The following is a 21,139-nucleotide window of genomic DNA, read 5'->3' as shown; positions in this document are numbered from 1 at the left end:
TAGAGCCAGAAGATCTTGGAGGCTAAATGAAAATTTGTTTAGATATGAGAAAAATGTGAAAGAATGTAAAAAACAAATGAAAGAATTTTTTACTATGAATATGTACAAGGGTACGCCTATGGAAATGGTTTGGGATGCAAGTAAAGCATATATGAGAGGAACCTTAATATATTTGAATAATATAGACGTAGACAAGAAAAGAAACGGAGGGACTTAGAAGAGGAAATAAAAAAGAAAGAGCAGGCACTTATATTAAATCCAACAGATAAGAAAATAAAGGAAACAATAAATTTGTTGCGAGGGCAGTTTAATATGTTGATGGCAGACCAAGTGGCAACTAACTTACAATATGCTAAACATAACACTTTTTGTAATGCAAATAAACCAGGTAGATGGTTAGCCTACTTGTTAAGGAAAGAACAAAAGCTATGTACTATAGAAAAAATAGAATACAAAGGTAAAGAGGTATATCAACAAAATATGATTAAAAAAGCTTTTTTAGAATTCTATACAAAGTTATATGCTAGTAATACAATTCAAGGCAAAGATATAGATAGATATTTACAGGAGGAGAATATCCCTGTAATTACACCAGAGCAAAGGGAAGGACTGAACTAACCAATAACTTCGGTGAAATTATTTTAGCAATTAAACAGTTAAAGGGGGGTAAAGCTCCAGGCACAGATGGACTGACAGCTGTTTATTATAAAAATTTGCAGTTAGAAATGGTAGAACCACTTAAGGAACTATTTTGCAAGATTCAAGCCGGAGGAGATGTACCCCCTTCCTGGAGAACAGCTTTTATTTCATTGATTCCAAAGGAGGATCAAGACCATAGTCAACCCAAGAATTATAGGCCAATATCGCTTTTAAATACTGATTATAAGATTTTTGCTAAAATATTAACAAATAGGTTAATTGTAATCATGCAACAAATGATTCATAATGACCAATCTGGATTTATAAGTGGGAGACAAATGAAATGTAATGTAAGACAAATTGTAAACTTATTGGAATATTTGGAAAGGAACAACCAAGTCCTTGCAGTGTTTATCTTTTTGGATGCGGAGAAGGCATTTGATCGATTGAATTGGCAATTTTTATTGAAAATAATAGAAAAGATGCAGTTTGGAGAATATTTTACACAATCTATTAGAGCGATATATCAAAGACAAACAGCACAAATAATAATTAATGGTGGTTTAACAGAAACTTTTACAATTGAAAAAGGAACAAGACAGGGATGCCCTTTATCACCATTATCGGAAAAAGTATCAATATAAGTTAAATTATAAGATACCTATATAGGCAATACCCAGACATGCGATAGAAAATATAAGTGTAGAACAAAAGCAAGAGGTGATTACTTATAAAGAGCTTCTTAAAAAGGAAGGGGGTGTATTGCAGTAAAAATCTTTAAATGCATTAAAAGAAGAAAGAATAATTCTTGGTTTCAGTATGGTCAGTTGCAAGCTAGATGGAAAGAAGATCAGAGAATTGGTATCATGCAGAACGAGGAAAATTTGGTAAAACAAATTAGAGACCAAGGTCAAATGCATATAAAAAGATTATATAATGTATTGATAGAAATAGATTCAGAAACGGAATTAGTTAAGGATTGTATGATAAAATGGGCACAAAACATTCAGGAACCAATAATGATGGAAACTTGGGAAAAAATATGGGTTAGAAATGTAAAATTTACGCAAGCACAAAATTTAAGAGAAAATTTTTATAAAATGTTCTATAGATGGCATTTAGATCCTAAAAAGTTGGCTTGTATGTATCCAAATTTACAATCTTGGAGATGTGATTGTGATTATGCCACTTACTATCATATATGGTGGACTTGTAAAAAAGTTAAAGCATTTTGAATTAAAATATGGTGGATTATCCAAAATATTCTTAAAAAGATGATAAAGTTTACTCCACAATTGTTTTTGCTGGGTATAATTACAGATTGTACAGTTATAGAGACTAAATTGATTTTAAACTTAATAACTGCAGCTAGACTTTTGGTGGCGCAATATTGGAAGAAGGAAGATTTGCTTACTATTGAAGAATGGACATTAAAAGAAGCGAATCTGGCAGAAATGGCGAAGATTTCAGCATATTTGAAAGATCACTCACAAGAAAGATATATATCGGAATGGAGAAGATGGATTGACTATATTCAAAACAAATATCGGACTAAAAAGTATCAAATAGCTTATGAATGAATAGAAAAATTAAGAGTATTTATATTTAGTTAAGTAAAAGGGGAGTTAAAGTGTGAAGGGGGGGATAGGAATCCTTAGTTAATTAGCTTAGTTTAGCATATGATTGTTAATTGTTATACCCTGTATTTTGTTCTGGGAAGTTCGGGGTGGGGGTGGGGGGGTTAAGGAAGGGGGGGCATGGGGAAATACTTGTAAAAAAATTTTTTTTCTTTTTGTAAAACTTTAATAAAAAAAAAGAGTCAATCATCTGGCAGTATATTATCAATCATTTTATCTTTATTATCCATAGGGTTTTACCATACCTTCTTTTTCATAGTATGACATGGTCCCTCAACAGTGGTGGGATTCATCTGATTCGGGAGAAATCGGTAGTTAAATTGCTGGCTGCACCCTCCCCTTCCAGGAGTCCCCCTGTGCCCCACTTTGGCTCCTAGGTAAGTGCAGAGAGGCCTACTAGGCCCAAAAGGGGACGCGGGGGGGGGGGACGGTGCCCCCGTGGCCTGTTTTCACTCCCAGGGGGGTGCAGCAGGCCGAGTACTGCCTGTCACACCCCCTGGCCACGCCCACCATGGCCATGCCCACCAGCCAGTCATTAGGGCAGAGAACCGGTTATTAAATTATTTGAATCCCATCACTGTCCCTCAATCAATTTCTTATATCATTGTAACTCCAAGTAGGTGCTAGCTTTCTTTAGCTCGGCAGGAGGGAGAGCTTCATATATTAGGAAACCCTGCTGGAAGTACCGGTATATACACCCCAAGAACCCTCTTGGCGGTCCTCACATATCCTTCCAAAGAACAGCCTCCTACCACAATGAGGCAGCATAACAGGATTTGGTATATATGGAATAACAGGCCTAAACTTAATTTTAATGGATTAATTGGGGAAAAGAGATCTATTGGACAGCATATGAAACAAACTGCTTCATTTGCATGACATTGCCCAACTGAAATAAATTGATGCATAATAACATATATGATATAACCCCCCTTCATGTAAAATGCACTGGAATTTAGACTGCTGCATATAAAACCTGTTACATCATTGTCCAGGAAACTGGGGTTTCACTGTATCATTTCCATAATATTTAAAATATATTTTTGCTAAGGTAAATATTTCAAGCAATGCAAGCCAACACTATTAATACAAATTATAAAGAAGAAAGTTTAATGCTAGTAAAACTACTAATGTATCAAATATGTGGAATATTACTTTTAACTCCCTTCAATTAGTAACAGAAACACAATGTTTTGGGGGAGGTAAAGACTCTAGTACTGATAGGTAGCAAACTCCTTTTTGCACAAATAACACTATTACCATCCTCCAACAGAATTCTGCATTTATAACAGTTATTGAGAAACATTCATCTGCAATATCATCAGCTATGTTTGCACAACTTTCTAACCTATGGTTTACTGAGTTATTCCAACTGCTCATTTTACACAACACACTGAATCATAAACTAATCACAGTTAATAAGTCTGTATCAGGTCAGATTAAAAATTATTTTAAAATCAAAATGTCAAAATGCTTTTAAATTTGAATCATTTTCTTAAAATGTCAATAAACTGTCATAGTTATTCTCATTTTCATTGGCATTTTAAGTACAGGTAAATGCTCGATTTGCAACCTTAATTGAGCCCAAAATTTCTGTTGAGTAAATCACTGCAGCTGTTGCGTTAGTAACACAGTTGTTAAGTGAATCTGGTTTAATTTTGCTTGTCAGAAGGTTGCAAAAGGTGATCATATGACCCCAGGATACTGCAACCATCATAAATATGAACTAGTTACCAATCATCTGAATTTTGATCACATGACCATGGAGATGCTGCAACGGTCATAAGTGTGAAAAATGGTCATAAGTGACTTTTTCGGTGCCATTGTAACTTTGAATGGTCACTAAATGTAATCATGAATTTAATACTATTTCAGCTTGTCAATATGAACATGAGAAGTAACTCATCTGATATAGTAAATAAGATCCCTATAAAAGTGCAAAGAAAAAAATTATATTATGAATTATAGTGATGGGGTAGGTCTGTATAAGGGAGAAGAAATATTGGAGGGAAATTACTGAAGGAAGTTGTTAGGAAGTGTTTAAGGAGAAGTGTGCAACCAAATGAGAGGCACTATATGTGTACATGCTTAAGTATCAACAGAAAAAGAGAGATTAAGAAATGTCCACATTGATAAATATTTACAAGAACAGCAGTAAAAATGATAAGAAACTGTCAAAAGAATGCATGCTACTCTATGCAGTTTTTCTCAGTAGGCAAAAAACAAAACAAAACAGAAAAACTCTAGCATAATTTTCATTACTTCTTTAATGCATCCTTTGTAAAACATTTAATATTTCAGATTAAAGACAGATTACTGTATGAAATATTGCAAAATTTTCACAATCAATACGGGAACAGCTGCTTGGAAGAAATTAAGTGCAATCAAATAAATTTACCAACAACACATCCAATAATGAGAAATATGAAACAGTTATAATTATTTTAAAGCCTATTTTTGTAGCCAAAAGCGTAGAAAAGTAATTGCTTGATGTCTGAATCTGGGGAAATTTGGAAAGAATTGAGTATAACCCAAAAGACAAATAGGCAGTGACAAGAGTAAAAAAAAGAAAGGACAAGCACTGTCTTCAGTTTGATTTATTGCTAATATTTATAATACTTAGTATCAGAATTAATCTTTAATACCTCTAGTTGAAAGAAGTCAGCTGTGACATGAACATCCAACAATCCCCCCTCCATAATAGCATTTATAATGTATTTTAGACAAAGGGCGACCCATTGAAGAATTTCTTGCAGGTACAGTATTTTAAGGAAAGTCAAATTGTGAAATTGGGAGAAGATGCTATTAAACATTTGGATTTAGAAATCGCTTTAACAATACTCCAACTTTTATTAGCGGTATAGGAGCTACTTTTGCTACAGTAGAAAAGTTCATTCAGAACTGAGAAATCTAGAAACTGGGAAAGCAGGAATACTTACCTTTCCTTGAAGACTGACTAAAGAAGTTGAATAAAGATATAAATTGAATTCCCCAGCTTCCTTTATTTTAGGTTTCCTCAGCTGATTTGGCTGAAATTGCTTGTTTTTAAATATATAAACAAATAAAATGACATGTTTTTTTTGTTAAAATACTTTATTTTTACCGTTTGTTGGCAAATAATAGGAAATTCACATCTAATCTACTGATCTAATTAATTAGATTTAACAATCTAATTAAATCTAAATTAATTCTAATGTTTGTTCTTTTGGAATATCTTAAGAAAGGTATTTTCCAAACATCCACTAAAAGTGTACTGCAGCTGGTTCCATTGTTAATGATTTCATAAGGAAAAGTCTAATTAGTTGACGCTGATCATTTCAATTTAAATGTAAATTATTCCGAAAAAAAATCTGATTAAATAACGATATTGTATACCCCCATCTGTAAAAGTGAAATTCTACAGCGTTCCGAGTGCTGAAAATGCCCATCCAGTAGGATGCATCAAATAACCCCAGTGCACTTTTACTAAAAATGGTTAAACGATGTTCTTGACTGGCGAATAAGTAACTATTCAACCGAGTTTTCCTGAATCGTGATTTCAATCGAATCCATCCCGGTTGGCATAACAATAGACCAAAATCCAGCCATCGCAAAAAGTTGCTGTACAAAGCGTGAAAGTGAGATAACTTTCCTGCGTCAGTCATCAGTGCGCTAGCCACTTTTCCCCTGCAGCGCTCTATATAAGCCTGCAACTCGGAATTCCTTTCTCTTGGCTCGCTTGGGAGGAGCCGATCCACCCCAAACCCCCAACCGATTTCTTTGCGTCCGCCCGCCCTACAGAAACACGGAGCGGTCGGGTCGCAGACACCGCAGCGGCACGAGACCGAGTCCGCTCGCCTCGCTTCCGCACCGTCTCGTGCCTCACCCGGCCCACCCTTCCAAAGGGCTGGAAAAGGGAACGTGTGAGGGGAAAAAAAGATGGGCGGGGCAAAAAAGGAGGAGAGGGGGGGCTGTAGCAGCATTTCCATGGCGACGATGACGTCACCTCACCCTGGATCTAATTGGAGGAAACCCCGTGCCTTAGCTGCGGCGGCCCACAGACCAACCGAACTTGTGCCCTGATTCGGTCCGCCTTCGCGGCGGCGCCCAGAAGCCGGATTGGCCGTATGTAAGTGGGAGGCGGAGTCAGGGCCCCGAGAGTGCTTCTTGATAGGTGCAGCCGCACGAGCGCGGGCCTAGCAGTGAAGAGGTTCGCTTTGTGCCAACGCCCTTTAGCAACGCTGCTTCTTTCGCTGAAAACGGAGCTGCTTTTTTCTCTTCTTCTCCCTCTCTTCCTCCTCCTTCCCCGCCTCGCCAGCCCAGTCCCGGAGCGTAGGGAGTGCAGCCGACCCAAGCAGGCGCCAGCCGGCCGGCCTAGCGCCTCAGCGGAGCCCGGTGAGAGCGAAGGGGGGGGGTCTCGGCCCGGGAAAGAGCGGGGACGTCCTCGCCTCGGGCGTCTTTCCTGCTTCGCGAATCTCTGCCGCGTCGTCCATTTTGTGGAGGCGGCGCGGGACTGGGAGTCCCCTGCCGGGGAGGGGAGGCCAGGCAGCCAGGCAGTCGCGGGGAGAGAGAGAGAGAGAGAGAGACGCCGCCATTTCGCACCGGCCCTGCAGCCGCCGCGGCGTTTTCCGTGGGACGGCGGGAGAGGGAAGGCAGGGCCCGGGGGATGGGAGGGGACTAGACGGTGGGTGCCCTTTTGCCTCACCGCCTCCGTCTCGGGCTTGGTCCCTTCTCCGGGGACAAAGGCCCTTCAGCTGCTGCCTCCGAGGGAGGAGCCGGGAGAAAAAGGACGTTCCGATGCGGATTCCTTTTCTTCCCTCCCTTCCTTCCCACCACGTTTTTTTTTCCCCTCTGCCTGCCTTACGGTCCTACGGTTTCCGTCGCAGGCTTTCTACGGGCCTCTCCGTTGAGCCTCCGGGGCCGGGCAAGGAACCTTTTGTGTGCCTTTCGCTTCCGTCTCCCACCAGCCACCCCCCCCCCCGGTTCGTCTCCGGGCTATTCCGCGACCCGGCCTGCGCCAAGCTGGCGCCCTCCGGGACTCTTTTAGCTTTATGGCTGCTTCACTTCGCGGGCAGCACCTACCGCTGGGCGGCGGGGGAGGGTGGATGTGTATGGTAGTCTCGAAAGATCTTCTGGAAGGTGCCAGTCTGTGAGCGGTTCCGTAATCTCTCCTGGGCTCTAGAGCACCAACCGCCCCGTTCCTCCTCCATTCCTCTTAGGTCATCTTCCGCCCGATCCTGCTGCTCTCTCTGGCAGGTTCTGTGGCAAGATTCCTAATCGCGCTTATTCGGGTTTCTCTCTGGATGTTTCCCCATAAAATGACACTTCAAAGGCTTCTTTTGGAGTGGTGGGGGGGGAGGGAAGAAGAAACCTTGTGGGAAAGAATTTCCAGGTGGTTGAATATTATGTCACTTGGTGTTCAAACTAAGGAGTCTTTTTATTTCTGACCACCATTTCTGGTGTCTCCTTCACATAGCCCTCATCTTTGGAATAGGAGGAGCAAGCAATCAAGTTTTTTTTAGTGTTTTTTTTTTTTTTTTTTTTGCTTTTGTCTCTGCTATTTTCTGGTAGACAAAAGGCATTTTTTTCTTGCTAGATTGGGTGGTTTGCAAGTTGGAAATTTACGTGGTTTATTTCTTACTTAGTCTCATTAAACCCATTGCCTTTTCTATTGGTCTGACTTCCTAAATCCATGTTGGATATTGTACTTAACATTAGGTCTTTTGTCCTAGAAAAAAACCCCACAGACTTAAGAGTGTTTCTTTGGTGTTTCAGGTTTTGAGCAACTGTACTTTGATACAGTTCATCTTTCGTCCTAAATCAGTTGCCTTACCGCTCAGACCACTGCAGTCTAACATGGAAAAGACCGAGATGATCCAGAAAGCCAAGCTGGCTGAGCAGGCAGAGCGCTATGATGATATGGCAACCTGCATGAAGGCAGTGACAGAGCAAGGTGCTGAATTATCCAATGAAGAACGCAACCTTCTCTCTGTAGCCTATAAGAATGTTGTTGGGGGGCGGCGCTCTGCTTGGCGGGTGATCTCCAGCATTGAACAGAAAACGGATGGCAATGATAAGAAAATGCAACTTGTCAAGGATTATCGAGAGAAAGTAGAATCTGAGCTTAAGTCCATCTGTACTACTGTTTTGGTGAGTTGGCTATGGTCATTTTGGTTTCAAATTTTATGTGATAAAATTTTAATTAGATTAGAGGCTGATGTCTAGTGGAAGAATGAATTGCATTTCTCTTGAGATACTAATAAAAATTGTAGCATAAATCTAAGAATTTGATGACCAAAACTAGGTTTTCACTGAAGAGTCTTTAGATTCTGAAAAGTTACTGTAGGAAAAACATTGATTAAATTATACTTAAGTAATCCTATTCACAATTAAGAGCCTGCTAATAGGTAAATAAATAAAGAAATGGTTTTCTTTTGATAAATTTGAAAATGAACCAGCTGTTTTATTATTGCAGATAACATTTCTTATATCTAGAATTGAGTGAATATGGAAACGTTAATGCTAAGCGTAGTAGCAAGTGATGAAAGAAAAGATGTATACTTTCTCAAGCTGGCCAAAGCTTGAGAATTGATGTTCTGTAGCTACTGTATTTGTGTCTAACTAAGCACTTTGATAAATTGTAATAGAGATGAATCAGGTAAATCACTTTAAAATATTTAAATAGTGTATAAGTTTTAACCTGCTTGTATGGCAATTAACTAGAGCCAATTTGGTGTAGTGGATTAAAGCGCCAGGTTAAAAATAAGAATATTTTGTTGTAGTCTAGTCTTAGGCATGGAAGCCAGCTGGGTGACTTTGGGCTAGTCACTGGTAATGTGGTAATGGCAAACCACTTCCAAAAATAATGCCAAGAAGATTACATGGACCTGTCAGGACAATTAACAGGAGCAGAGACTGACTTGGAGGCACACACACACATAAAGTAGTAAGTGCTTTGGTTAAGCCTGGGCAATCTGAATATTTTTGAGAGACAAACAGCTTTACCTAAACTTCCCATAATTTGGGTGTGATTTGTTCTTGAAATTCTATTAAATCTATTGTGTTTGTGCTACCTTTTAATTATGTTCCTACCTCAATATGATAAAAAAATTGTACCACTAGTTTTCAATGATAATGTCAAAGGGTTCTTGGGAATTATTCTTTGTTTAAAAAACATAGGGGCTAACCTATATGTTTGGTGCTTCAGATGGAAAATATCTTGCATTTTATTGAAATTTCTAGTTGAATATGTTTTCAATTAAGGTAATTTCTATACATTTTTGTTTTATTGAAATGTATTTAATTTCTAATTAAATTAAATACAATGGAAATTAAATGTATTTAATTTCCACTTGGTGGTCTGATTGATAGAATTCAGTCAGTCAACACAAATGCTTTTCTCCTTAAATGTGCAAAAATGTTTTTGTGATCCTGTTCAGCATACCATATTTTTTGGACTATAAGACGCACCAGACTATAAGACACACCTAAATTTACAGGAGGAAAACAAATAGTTTTTGGCCTCTGCGCATTGCATTTTCACCCTCCAAGGCCCCCAGAAGAACTCTGCAGTGTTCCACACGATCTGTTTTCACCAAAAACTAGCCTGTTTTTGGGCTTCCAAGCCCTCCGTGTGTTGCGTTTTCGCCCTCCCCAGCCCCCAGAAGCACTCTGTAGGCCAAAAAGGGCACATTTTTGGTGAAAACATGCCCCTTTTTGACCTGCAGAGTGCTTCTGGGGACCTGGGAGAGCGAAAATGCAATGCACTGAGGGCTTGGAAGTCCAAAAGCGGGCCCATTTTTGGCAAAAATGAGCCTGTTTTTGATGAAAATGGGCTGTGCGCAGCACTGCAGAGGGCTTCTAGGGGTCGGGGAGGGTGAAAACACAGCGCATGGAGGGTTCAGGAGGCCAAAAACACCCATATTCAGTCTATAAGACACACCTAAATTTTTACCCACTTTTAGGGGGAGAAAAGGTATACTCCGAAAAATACGGTATATTGTTTGTAATGCACATGTAATTTTGTGGCAGCAACAAAAATGCATGCTCTTGACACATGCCCCCAAATGACTTTTCCCCCAAAACAGCATTTCATACCATTTAGGAAAACATTTCAGAAATAAGTTTATTTTAAAAATAGTTTGATTATGGTATTTAATCTGCTTTAGAAAGAAAATGAAAAATTCACAGGCAAAGTTTATGCTCCTGGGTGTATCTTTGAAGCTTTCTGAATCCTAGCCAATCCTTAGTCATCTCTGTTATGTGCCATTAACTTCTTTAGTACAAGCACGTTTCTAATTTTTTTTATGCTTGAAATAACTAGCTTAAGAGGTAGTTATCTGACATTTTTAATCATTAGATCATTTTTAGGAATATAACAGTCTGACTCAAATGTTTTGCCACTGTTTTCTTCTAGGATACTTTTAAAATTCCCAGTATATAGTCTGCAATCCTGAAATTTCTTGGTGGTCTTCCATTCAAATCCTATCCAGTTGATTCTACTTATCGTGTTAAATCAGCCAGGATCAGCTAAGTACCACTTAGCTGGATTTCTATAAACTGCTCAGGAAGTCTAAGCGTTAGAAAAGAAGTCATTCACACTAATGTACTTAGTCTACCTTTGCCTAATGACAGATTACAATTATAGTTAGCAATACATTTTGTACAAGTCATATAGGATTGTCCAGATTTGTAGAACATATCAAATAATATAATTCAGTTCAATATGATCTGTCTTAAATGTTCATGTATTTAAACAAAATTAATTAATCTTACAGTGATGGGATGGAATGAAATAGAATTGAGTAGAATTGAATTCTTTATTGGCCAAGAGGAAATGGACACACAAGGAATTAGTCTATAAATTTGTCTACAAATTTAATTTGTAAAACTATTCCAAAAAAGAAAGAATAGCTTACAAACCATTATGGATAACTGCTTAACATGATCAGCTCCAATAAATATTTAGTTTTGAGATACAATACACATGAATGCTTTGTTCTTTGATGATATAATGAATTTTGGTTGAAACAGCCTAGTTACTTAATATAAAATACAGTAGGACATATGAGTTGAATTTTTGAAGCATAGATTCCTGTGTTAGCACTGCTAGACATTTGCTCAAATTTTGTATTGCAAAAGAATGCTAAAACATAGATGTTTGGGTTTAAACATTTGATAAGATCCAGACTGACCAGAAGGAATATTTCACAGCAAGCTTTGCAGATGATTTATAGATCAATCAAATCTTTTGAAGCTTTTCTGGGAGGTAGGAGTGCAGGACAGTATTTGCTTATCTACCTTCCTCACAGTCTTTCATATTATTTCTTGTATTCTGAGCTTTCAGTGACGATTTTCAGGAGTTAAGAAATAAATCATATAATACTATCTTTGTCCAGCATTGTTTCAGATAAATGTAATTTCAATCTACATCTGACGGATAGTTATTATTTCTGCTGCTTGCAGAATAATGAACACATTTCCAGTTTGTCCCCAACCTGGTAAATAAACTTAACCAGTTCAGTTTTTTTAAAAAAATAACTTCACAAAATCCTGGAACTTGAAATATAGCAGTACCATGTATTTTATAAACTGAAACTTACTTTGGCCTTTGTATAATGTCCAAGGCACTGAAATTCAAGAGTTGATGAGGCTAGATAAAAAACTAAATTCAATTTAATTGAAATTAAGTTGAATACAGACTATTATTTCCTATGTATTTTATTCCTTTTTCTGTACATTCAAATTTACAATTCATAGGCTAATGTTTGGAGGCACTCTGGGACTATATCCCAGATTTTGATAGGATACACGTAACAGACAAGACATAATAGATAGAAGCAGATAGAAACAAAGTTTCTATAGTATATTATGCCCTGGCGAGTTATATTTAGATCACCCTTGTACCCATCCAGAACACTATTAATTTTTTTCCTATTCTGGGTAACGTACTTGAGAATTGCATGAACCAATCCTGATGCTCAGAGTGCATCATGGGGTGCATTCTGGGGAATACATGGAGAAATTCTGGGAGAAAAACAATGTTCTCTTTCCTGACTAGTACATTTAGATTGTCTCTGCTACTTTTTGTGTATGTAAGTGATATATAACCTTGGATAGATCTCTCTAAAGGGTTAAGCTGAATAACGGTAGCAAGACATTTTGTTGTAATGAATATACTTTTATCTCAAATCTTCTGTGTTTTTGAATACGCTAACTGGGTCTCATGGGAGTTGATGTTCAAAGCATCTGGAAGCACTAAATTGCCTGTCTCTGCTCTATAAGATTTGAGCCATGGAGGCCAATGTGTTTTTTTTCTTAATAGGCATTTTTGAAATTGTTTCCATTTCCCAGAATTATATGTGTCTTCATTTTATTATGAATTCTGAGCAGCCAATGTACCTATTATCCCCAAACAAAACAATAAGAATAGACAAAACAAGTATCATAAAAAGATTGTTGTTGTTGCTGAATCATTGAGTACTTAATCCCTTGAGTGGAGGGGTAGACATTCTTTTATTAATATTTGTATGAAGTATTGGAAGGCAAAAATGTTTCCCTATCCAATAGAAACAACTTTGATTATCCAGTGGTATTTCCCACATGAACCTAATTGTGAAAATTAGATTTGAGTATGGGAAGTGTTTTTGTTTTTTGTATTTATTTGTTTGTTTGTTTGTTTTTTTGCTAAAAGCATCAAAATTGCTTTTTAGATTCAGAAACACTGTGCTAACATGGTTAGATCCCCCCAAAGTATTACCAATATCAGAATTTATAATTGGACTAATTTGGTCATTGCATGATTTGTAACTAATCTGTATGTTTCCTCTTTGCATTATCTGCCCATAAGCTTACATTACTTAAATGTATACATAAAGTTAAAAATAATGTAGAGCATTGTGTATGGACATTTATGTATGACATTTAAAGTAGTGGCATTAGCTCTAATTTGATGAGTGATTTGTCTTAGCAATAATATTTCAGGCTTCAACTTGAAATAAATTAGTATGCATTAAAGATTCTGCAAGATAATGGTATGAATTAATTGAATCTCCATTTCTTGCTTTCTTGGAATGTATCAGTGAGACTATCTTATGGGGAGCCTGGCCTTACAAATATGTTTTATTTGTAAAAATTTTAAAAAATGACAATGTGTGATCTGTGCCCTTTGAAATTTAGGGTTCAATTATGTAGCTGTTCGAAGTTAGAAGGGGCTATATAAGCATTTCAAGGTTCCTTGTTCTCCCTTGATTAATAAAATAAAATAAAATATTAAATGGTGTAAATGGTACATGATACAGTGTTGGTTAGTACAAAATTTGAATGCCAAATAGCTTGCTCTAGATGAAGATACACAGCAGTCCAAATATTGTAGCAATGTCTCCCTGAACTTGTTTACCTGGAAGGAAGTCTTGCTGCATATTCTTTATTTCAAAGGAGTAAATTAGAAAGTAAACTGCACAATTGGATTGTTAGAGTACGTATTTTTTGTTTAATCTGATTCATCTGTCTGAGAGTTTTCTGATGAAGATTATTGAGATCTTGGGTATAATTTTAAGTAATTAACAAGGGATGATGCTAATAATCTGGTTTATAGTAGCTATATAGAATTACAATATGTGGCATAGTTAAAGTTCAAAGCCTTTGTTGTCATTGTACATCATGTATACAACGAAATTGGTTTAGCCTCTACTGGTGCAGTCCATACAAGAATACAAGTCAACATGAATAATATAAAGAATAATCCTTATACAAGTAGTTATGAAAAAAACCTAGTCATACGTTTCCATGTGTACGTCATAGTCTGTGAAACGTGTATATTATTCTGGTGTATATCATGGTATATACATATTACACACTACACTGGCACCAGTGAAATTCGGCATATTAATCTTTTTGTGGTGTTATATTGTGTTTAGGAGTCTGACAGCCCTTGGGTAGAAGCTGTTTTTAGTACATATAGTAAGCAAATACCAAAAATTTAACAACATAGAAACTTATATAAAAAATAAATGTTCATCAGTATGAAGACAACCGCATACTGTTCATGAATTTACAAAATGGTTGCGATTTCCCATATTTCATAATGGTGTAATGAAATTTGATGCTTAGAGATTATATCACTAGCTCCTGAGCATGACTTGAGAAGGATAGATTTCACTTTTTTTTCCTTCAATGTAAGTATTTTACTTACCTAAAAGACTTGATGACAAGTCATAGTCCCAAGAGATTTAATTCTTAATGGTGACAGATCAAACCTGCAATGTTATTGAGATAAGACAATTGGTGTTTTCAGACTTTATATTGTAAATAAGAAAAGAGGATATTTCTAGTTCTATAACTGTTTATTTTTTCGTTAAAAAAATGGAGCATGTAGACAGATTACAAGAGTGTTTCAGATATCAGGTTACTGGGAATAAGTTGCTGCTACAGCTGTATGAATTACTGTTATAGAGATACTAAAAAGAAAATGGGAGATGGTGCTTAAATATATGTAAGGCTCAAGAGAGACCCACAAATAGACATTTTGATATCTCAATAGAGCATTTCATAGTTGAACATAGTGTTTCAGAATGCACAATGTTGGCAGAAATGCTTCATTGTATATCAGATTTGTATGAATTTTCAGTTCAAAAGAATTCAATGAAGAGAATGGTGTAAGGCAGTGATGGCAAACCTTTTTGGCACAGAGTGCCCAAACTGGAAAGCGTGCGCATCAGAGTGCTGGAAACCTGATGACCAGTTGGGCGGCGCACATGTCAGAAACCTGTTGACCAGCTGGCATGCGCGCTAGTCAGCTGGTTGTTGGGTTTCCAAGGCGCGCATGCACACCAGCGGGCTGGTTGCTTGGTTTCCAACATGTGCATACGCACCGGCCAGATCGAAACCCACTGGTGCCTCAGAAACCCGACAACCAGTTTGCTGGCACACATGCGCACCTCGGAAACCCAACAACCAGCTGGCTGAGCTGGGCCGACTGCACGTGTGCCCAAAGAGAAGGCTCTGCGTGCCACCTCTGGCAAGTGTGCCATAGGTTCGCCATCCTGGGTATAAGGCTTCTCAGATAGCTAAATTTAAGACATTTAAACCAAATGTATGAAACTATAGAAATGTTGAAAGTAATCACTGATTGTTGAGAGAAATCATTACACAAAATGGAAAGTTAAAAGATCTTCTGGAACATTGCAAAATAAACTGGCTACTCTTCTGTATTTTCTTGCCTGGAAAGATCTGCACATAGCTTTTGCATTGAGCAGCATGGTGCTTCTACACTATTAAAGAGAATGATTTAAGTCAAAATTAGAAAAGTGAAGATAGAAATTCTGATAGAAGTTTCATTTTACCAGCAAAAAAAAAAAACCTGTAGGCATTATGTATCTTTATTCCTTTTGCATATTCAGTTGGGAAGGGATTCTACAGCTTGCCACACTACAGAAATACAAGTGATCACACACAATCTATTGTTTTTCAGGCTTGGATAGTCTTACAGATTAGAACAGCATATAAACATGTACAGAATGATATTAATATAATGTTCAAATGACTTTGCAAACCATCACAAAGAACCACCTATTGCCGTTCAAGAATCTTTGTTGCAAAATAGTTTTTTTATTGGGCAATCTGCTTCAGTTGACACAAAATTTTCATTTAAGATACAAAATTTTCATTTAACATCAAACTCTAGACATAAATATATAAAGGGTAATTATCAAAAGATAATGCTTTTTAAAATTAATATTAGTTTTTTGATGACTCCTTTGTAAACATGAAGATGAGTTTTCAGAATAGATTGGCTAAGAATACAAGTCATGCCACCATTACAAATAGTTCTTGATTTATGACCACAATTGAGCCCAAATTTTCATTTAAATTGAATTTGCCCCCATTTTACGACTTTTCTTGCCACAGTTAAGTGAGTGACTGGAGTTGATAAGTTAGTAATATGGTTGATAAGTAAATCTGGCTTCCCTGGAACTTTTTTTTTAAAAAAAGTCGCAAAAGGTGATCACATGACCCTGGGACATAGCTGTGGTCACAAATACGGACCAATTCCCAAGCATGAAAAATGGTCATATGTCACATTTTTCAATGCCATTGTAACTTTGAACAGTCACTAAATGAACTGTTGTAAGTGGAGAACTATCCGTACCTACTTATTTTATTTCAGGGTTTCATTTTTAGCTTATTTATACCTTGTATTGATTTTAAGGAAGCCCACCTTGTGTTAGTTTTCATGTTCAAATCCCTGGCATTTAGATTCACCTGTTGTTACCATTCTTGTCTTTTACCTATACATCCCCTTGCAAATTAAGTCAGCTATGTTCTCTTCCTACCCAGAAGTAGATACTTCAGTCTGATCTATCCTTCTCTGGCCATTTAGAGAGGGAGGGAGAAAAAACAATGCTGGGAGAAATTTTGGGAAAATAACTCTGTTCCACCCACCTTTAGAATCATCACTCTAGCCATATTCTTCAGAAACGCTTATTTTTATATTATGAACACAGGGGAGACACTTATTAATTAAATTAGAAAGCAAAGTAATGTATATATTACACAGTGCTGAAAGAATAAGACAGAAAAAGAGGGTTGAGTGAACAAAAACAACAAAAGAGGATTGAGGAAGGAAAACGGGAAGGGCCAACATCTCAACTGAACCAAAGGTACTGATTCACTGCTTGATAGCTTTTTTTTAAAAAAAAAAAATCATCCTGGGTGAGCAGGCGAATAGGATTCCTGGCCCATGAATATTTCAGATCAGTTGTATTAATATTTATAGTGAATATTTCTAGACCTCTAGAATGGTATAGTAATTAAGGCATTTGATTAGGAATTGGAAAATCTAGGTTCCTGTCTCAAAGTGTTCTGAGGGAAAATAGCAGGGAGAGCTATGCAGGTTGCCTTGAAACATTGAATGAAATATGGGGCGAATTTTCAATTAAATAAATGTATGACCAGTTAAATACCCTCCTAGCCTTCTGAAAAATACTTAAAAGACCTTGCTTTTTCGCCAAAAACTGGAATCGGGCGAGGTGGATGAGAGGATTTAATGAAGATATTGGAAGCCTAACTGCCAAGTTTTTAATGTTTATGGTTTTAATAGGTATAAGTATTATGCTGTTTTTTATTGATTGGAACCTGTCCAGAATTTGATATAAGAGGGACAGCTATATAATTAATACATAGTGCGTTTATTTTGTGTTTATTTATTTTATATTTATGTGCTTTTCCTTCACTTTAAAGTGCCAGATAATAAAAGTTAATGGATATGTGTCCTCAATTTCTTGTTAATAATTTGTATAGGTATTGCCTAGATACAATAGGCAATAGTGGGCCACGGCCTACTAGCGGACTGTGGTCTATTTGCAACTGGGCCGCATGCCCATTGCTCGCACAAATGAAACTGTACGTGCGCATGCACGCCTGCCCCTCACATAAAACCATCCCCTTTCACTCTCTCCCCGCACGCCAGGCTGGAAAGCTTGGCCTAGATATTGTGTATTGCACAACTAGCACAGTAACCCTAGAACATTCCTTTTATTAAAGGCATTTTCTTACCCAAAGTGCAACTGTACCCAGTTACAACATAGTACAGTAATTTAAATGTTTTTAATGTGATCATGTAATTGAATGTGGTACCCTTTTATGGTGTTAAAATTTTATCTGAATCCAAGCAAGGTGATACATAACCAAATGGTCACTTTTATGTTCATTTTTATTGTGATAGGAACTGCTGGACAAATACTTAATAGCTAATGCAACTAATCCAGAAAGCAAGGTCTTTTATCTGAAGATGAAAGGAGACTATTTCCGTTATCTTGCAGAAGTTGCAAGTGGAGACGACAGGAAACGTGAGTACTGTGTTCATTTAAATCTCTAGTTTTCAGTTAGAACAAATGTGTATGAAGCCATTATAAAAGGCAGAGGCATTATGTATATGTCCTACTTCTGTGGATAATGGTAGTCCTAGCTAATTTTTAGGCCTTTAGGCTTTCACTTACTTTTCCTTTTTCTTCACAGAAACAATAGAAAATTCACAGGCAGCTTATCAAGAAGCATTTGACATCAGCAAGAAAGAGATGCAACCTACACATCCAATTCGTTTGGGGCTAGCGCTTAACTTTTCCGTGTTTTATTATGAGATCCTCAACAATCCAGAATTGGCCTGCACATTGGCCAAGACAGTAAGTTGTTTTTTGTATGTGTGCATTTGTAGTCCCCATCTGCTTATTTTCTTAAATGAGAATTGCATGTAGAGAACATAGAGTTTTTGTAAAATATAGTCTAGAGTGATGTATATTCTCCCATGATTTGCTGTTACGTGCTAAAACATGAGACACCCATTAACAGTGAAGTGTACAAAAGGGCACTTAATTGTTCTTCAAAGTTTTTCACTTAGTGATTTCAGGATGCAGTTGTCACTATATAAGGTTGCATCTTTGCCTTTATTGATCCCAGTGAAACTTAATTGGAGGGAACAGTGTTTAGGACTGATTGCTCTCTTTTGCCTTGTTATCTAAAGTATGTATGATAAATCTTGTTCACCAGATGAAAACATTGTGGCTAAGTATCCCCCCCTTTTTTGCTTGAAAGCTTCACCAAATAGATTTTGTATTAATAATTATTAGTTCCTAAATATAATTCCGAGCAGTTTTTATTAAAGAAATAAGATACACTTATGAAGAAAGCTGATTAAGCTTTCTAACTAAATGTTTACTTTGGGGAGATCTTCCTGAAATGAGTTAAGACTGGTCTTTGTGTCTCTTATAGGCTTTTGATGAAGCCATTGCTGAACTTGATACACTGAATGAAGACTCATACAAAGATAGCACACTCATCATGCAGTTGCTTAGAGACAACCTCACAGTAAGATATGCCTTTTAATTTTCTTAGAATAACTGTGTTTAAAGTCTAAGTTTGCAACTCTTAATTGTGAATCTTTGGCAAATACCTTTAGGAATAATAGTTGCAAGCCAGGGCTGTTTGTTATAGGAATAAGAGTAGACATACATTCTTGATGTTGTCTTTCTACGACTATTTCCCTTGGCTAAACTTAAATAGAAATGCATATAAGACATATATTATACAAGTAATGTTAACAGTTTCACATGATGTAGGTAAAGCTATTTAAAGGAGTATGAATTCATCATTTAAAAAGCTAGTTACCTTTGTCATTACTTATTTGCCATTTAGAAGATTTCAATATATGTGGGGAGGGGGGAAGGAAGGAGTCAGGTTGTTCCAGCAGCTATTCAGGACTGAAAGGCAGAATGAGTGTATATTTAAACTGAAGGTGCTGAACTTTAGTCTGGTTGTTCTTCTTTCTAGTTATGGACATCAGACAGCGCAGGCGAAGAATGTGATGCTGCGGAAGGTGCAGAAAATTAAGCTGCACCTGGAGTGTCATTCTCCTTCTCAAGAAATCTTTTTACACGTCTCATTCCTTATAGCTCCACTTGGATTTCCTATAGCAAAGAGAACCCATCCATATGTATGGAAATCAATTTATAGTCTTTTCACACTGCAGCTTTGGGAAAAATCCATTCCTTGATTTGTGTTTGTCTTGGCCTTCCTGGTGTGCGGTTACTGCTGTAGAAAAGTATTAATACTGGCTTAAATTTCATATAAACATAAATAATTTCCAAACACTTAAGTAGCAGACTAAAGTTATTTGGTATTTTTTTAAAGAAATCTGAACCAGGTCCTTCAAGCAATTGTTTTGGTATTACAGAAAAGACACAAATGTTTGAGTAATGCAACTAAAGAGTTTTGTGCAGTACAATTCTTCACATTCCCTTATTATAATTCCCTTATTATTCAGGGGTTACTTGGTTTGATTTTTACATGCTATTGTTAATTCCTTTCTGTAGGATATGGGAGTATTGGGCTACATAGAAAGCATAGTAGTGTGGCTTCCTACATATGTGTACAGCAGGAGCTATTGAGTGTTTAAATACAGGGACTCTTCTTACTCTTCAGTTGCTGCTGTCCAATTGCTATCCCCTCCCAATAAAATATCACACTCCTGCCTTTGTAGTTCTGGTATTCACTTGATTATGTCTTAGAAGCAGCATGTTACTGCCAGAAAACAGGGAGTGCCTTTTTGGCAGACTAGATTGCATGTCATTTCTTAACACTGGAATGGGGAAAGTGGTCACATGTCCAAGTATAAAACTTTTCCATGCAGATTTGTGCACATGTATGAAGGTGTCAAGTTCGTCCAGTGATTTGTTCTGTAGGTAGATGGACCACTATTGTGTGTTGCTAATCATTGATTGTAGTCCCAAAAAAGCCTTGTGAAAATGTTAATGCCCTATGTAACAAAATAACATTAAATAAAATTACATTTTATAAACCATAAAATGTTGCTTTGTAACATTTGCATGCAGCTTCTCTAAAACTACAATTGTTAACAAGCTGGACTGCTGAATTGAAAGTAAAGACAAATTATCTATACTGAATCCTTTTCATAAACTCTGGGGACAAAATAATTCAACAGCCCCTAAGTTCAATGATCTCAATCTTTGTTAATCTCAATATTTTGAGAATGTTCTTGGGAATATTTGTTGTATCCATTTTCCTTTTATTTATTTCAAACATTTTTATAGCCATTCATTTTATAATCCGTTCTGAATGGCTCCCAACCAAAAGTTGAAAGAACATGCAAAACCACATTAAAACTAAAACCAAGATATTAAAAATAAAAAAATAAAAAAAATGGCACCAAGTGAAGCTTATGCTGTACAGTCACCTAATAGTACCTTAGCACTTGGGGAAAGAAAAACCAGGCCTTCAAAGCTTTATAGAAGGTCTGGAGGATAGAGGCCTGGCCTAACTTCAATGGTGTAGAGTGTTCCATAAGGCAGGTGCTGCCACGGAAAAGGCAT

At 37.0% G+C, this 21,139-nt stretch overlaps 1 protein-coding gene across 1 annotated transcript; it reads left to right on the top strand.

Annotated features, from left to right (window-relative positions):
* Positions 1-6,454: 6,454 nt before the first annotated feature.
* On the top strand, positions 6,455-20,615 carry YWHAQ (tyrosine 3-monooxygenase/tryptophan 5-monooxygenase activation protein theta). Its single transcript, XM_070932980.1, has 6 exons — positions 6,455-6,650; positions 8,031-8,405; positions 17,980-18,103; positions 18,273-18,436; positions 19,023-19,118; positions 19,581-20,615. Exons 2-6 carry the CDS (start codon positions 8,112-8,114, stop codon positions 19,638-19,640), a joined length of 738 nt encoding a protein of 245 aa, XP_070789081.1. The 5' UTR covers positions 6,455-6,650; positions 8,031-8,111; the 3' UTR covers positions 19,641-20,615.
* Positions 20,616-21,139: the final 524 nt, after the last annotated feature.

Source organism: Pituophis catenifer, unplaced genomic scaffold, assembly GCF_029215685.1.
Source record: "Pituophis catenifer annectens isolate HBS135680 unplaced genomic scaffold, rPitCat1.0.hap2 SCAF_1, whole genome shotgun sequence".
In the NCBI taxonomy this organism is placed as follows: domain Eukaryota; kingdom Metazoa; phylum Chordata; class Lepidosauria; order Squamata; family Colubridae; genus Pituophis; species Pituophis catenifer.
This window is presented reverse-complemented; position numbering and strand designations above follow the sequence as displayed.

What these genes read in the sequence shown, in the direction of transcription:
- YWHAQ (XM_070932980.1), top strand. Translation starts at nt 8,112, where the DNA reads ATGGAAAAGACCGAGATGATCCAGAAAGCCAAGCTGGCTGAGCAGGCA. An exon ending in CCATCTGTACTACTGTTTTG is followed by an intron (nt 8,406 to 17,979) that starts GTGAGTTGGCTA and finishes TTATTGTGATAG; the next exon opens with GAACTGCTGGACAAATACTT. An exon ending in CCTGCACATTGGCCAAGACA is followed by an intron (nt 18,437 to 19,022) that starts GTAAGTTGTTTT and finishes TGTCTCTTATAG; the next exon opens with GCTTTTGATGAAGCCATTGC.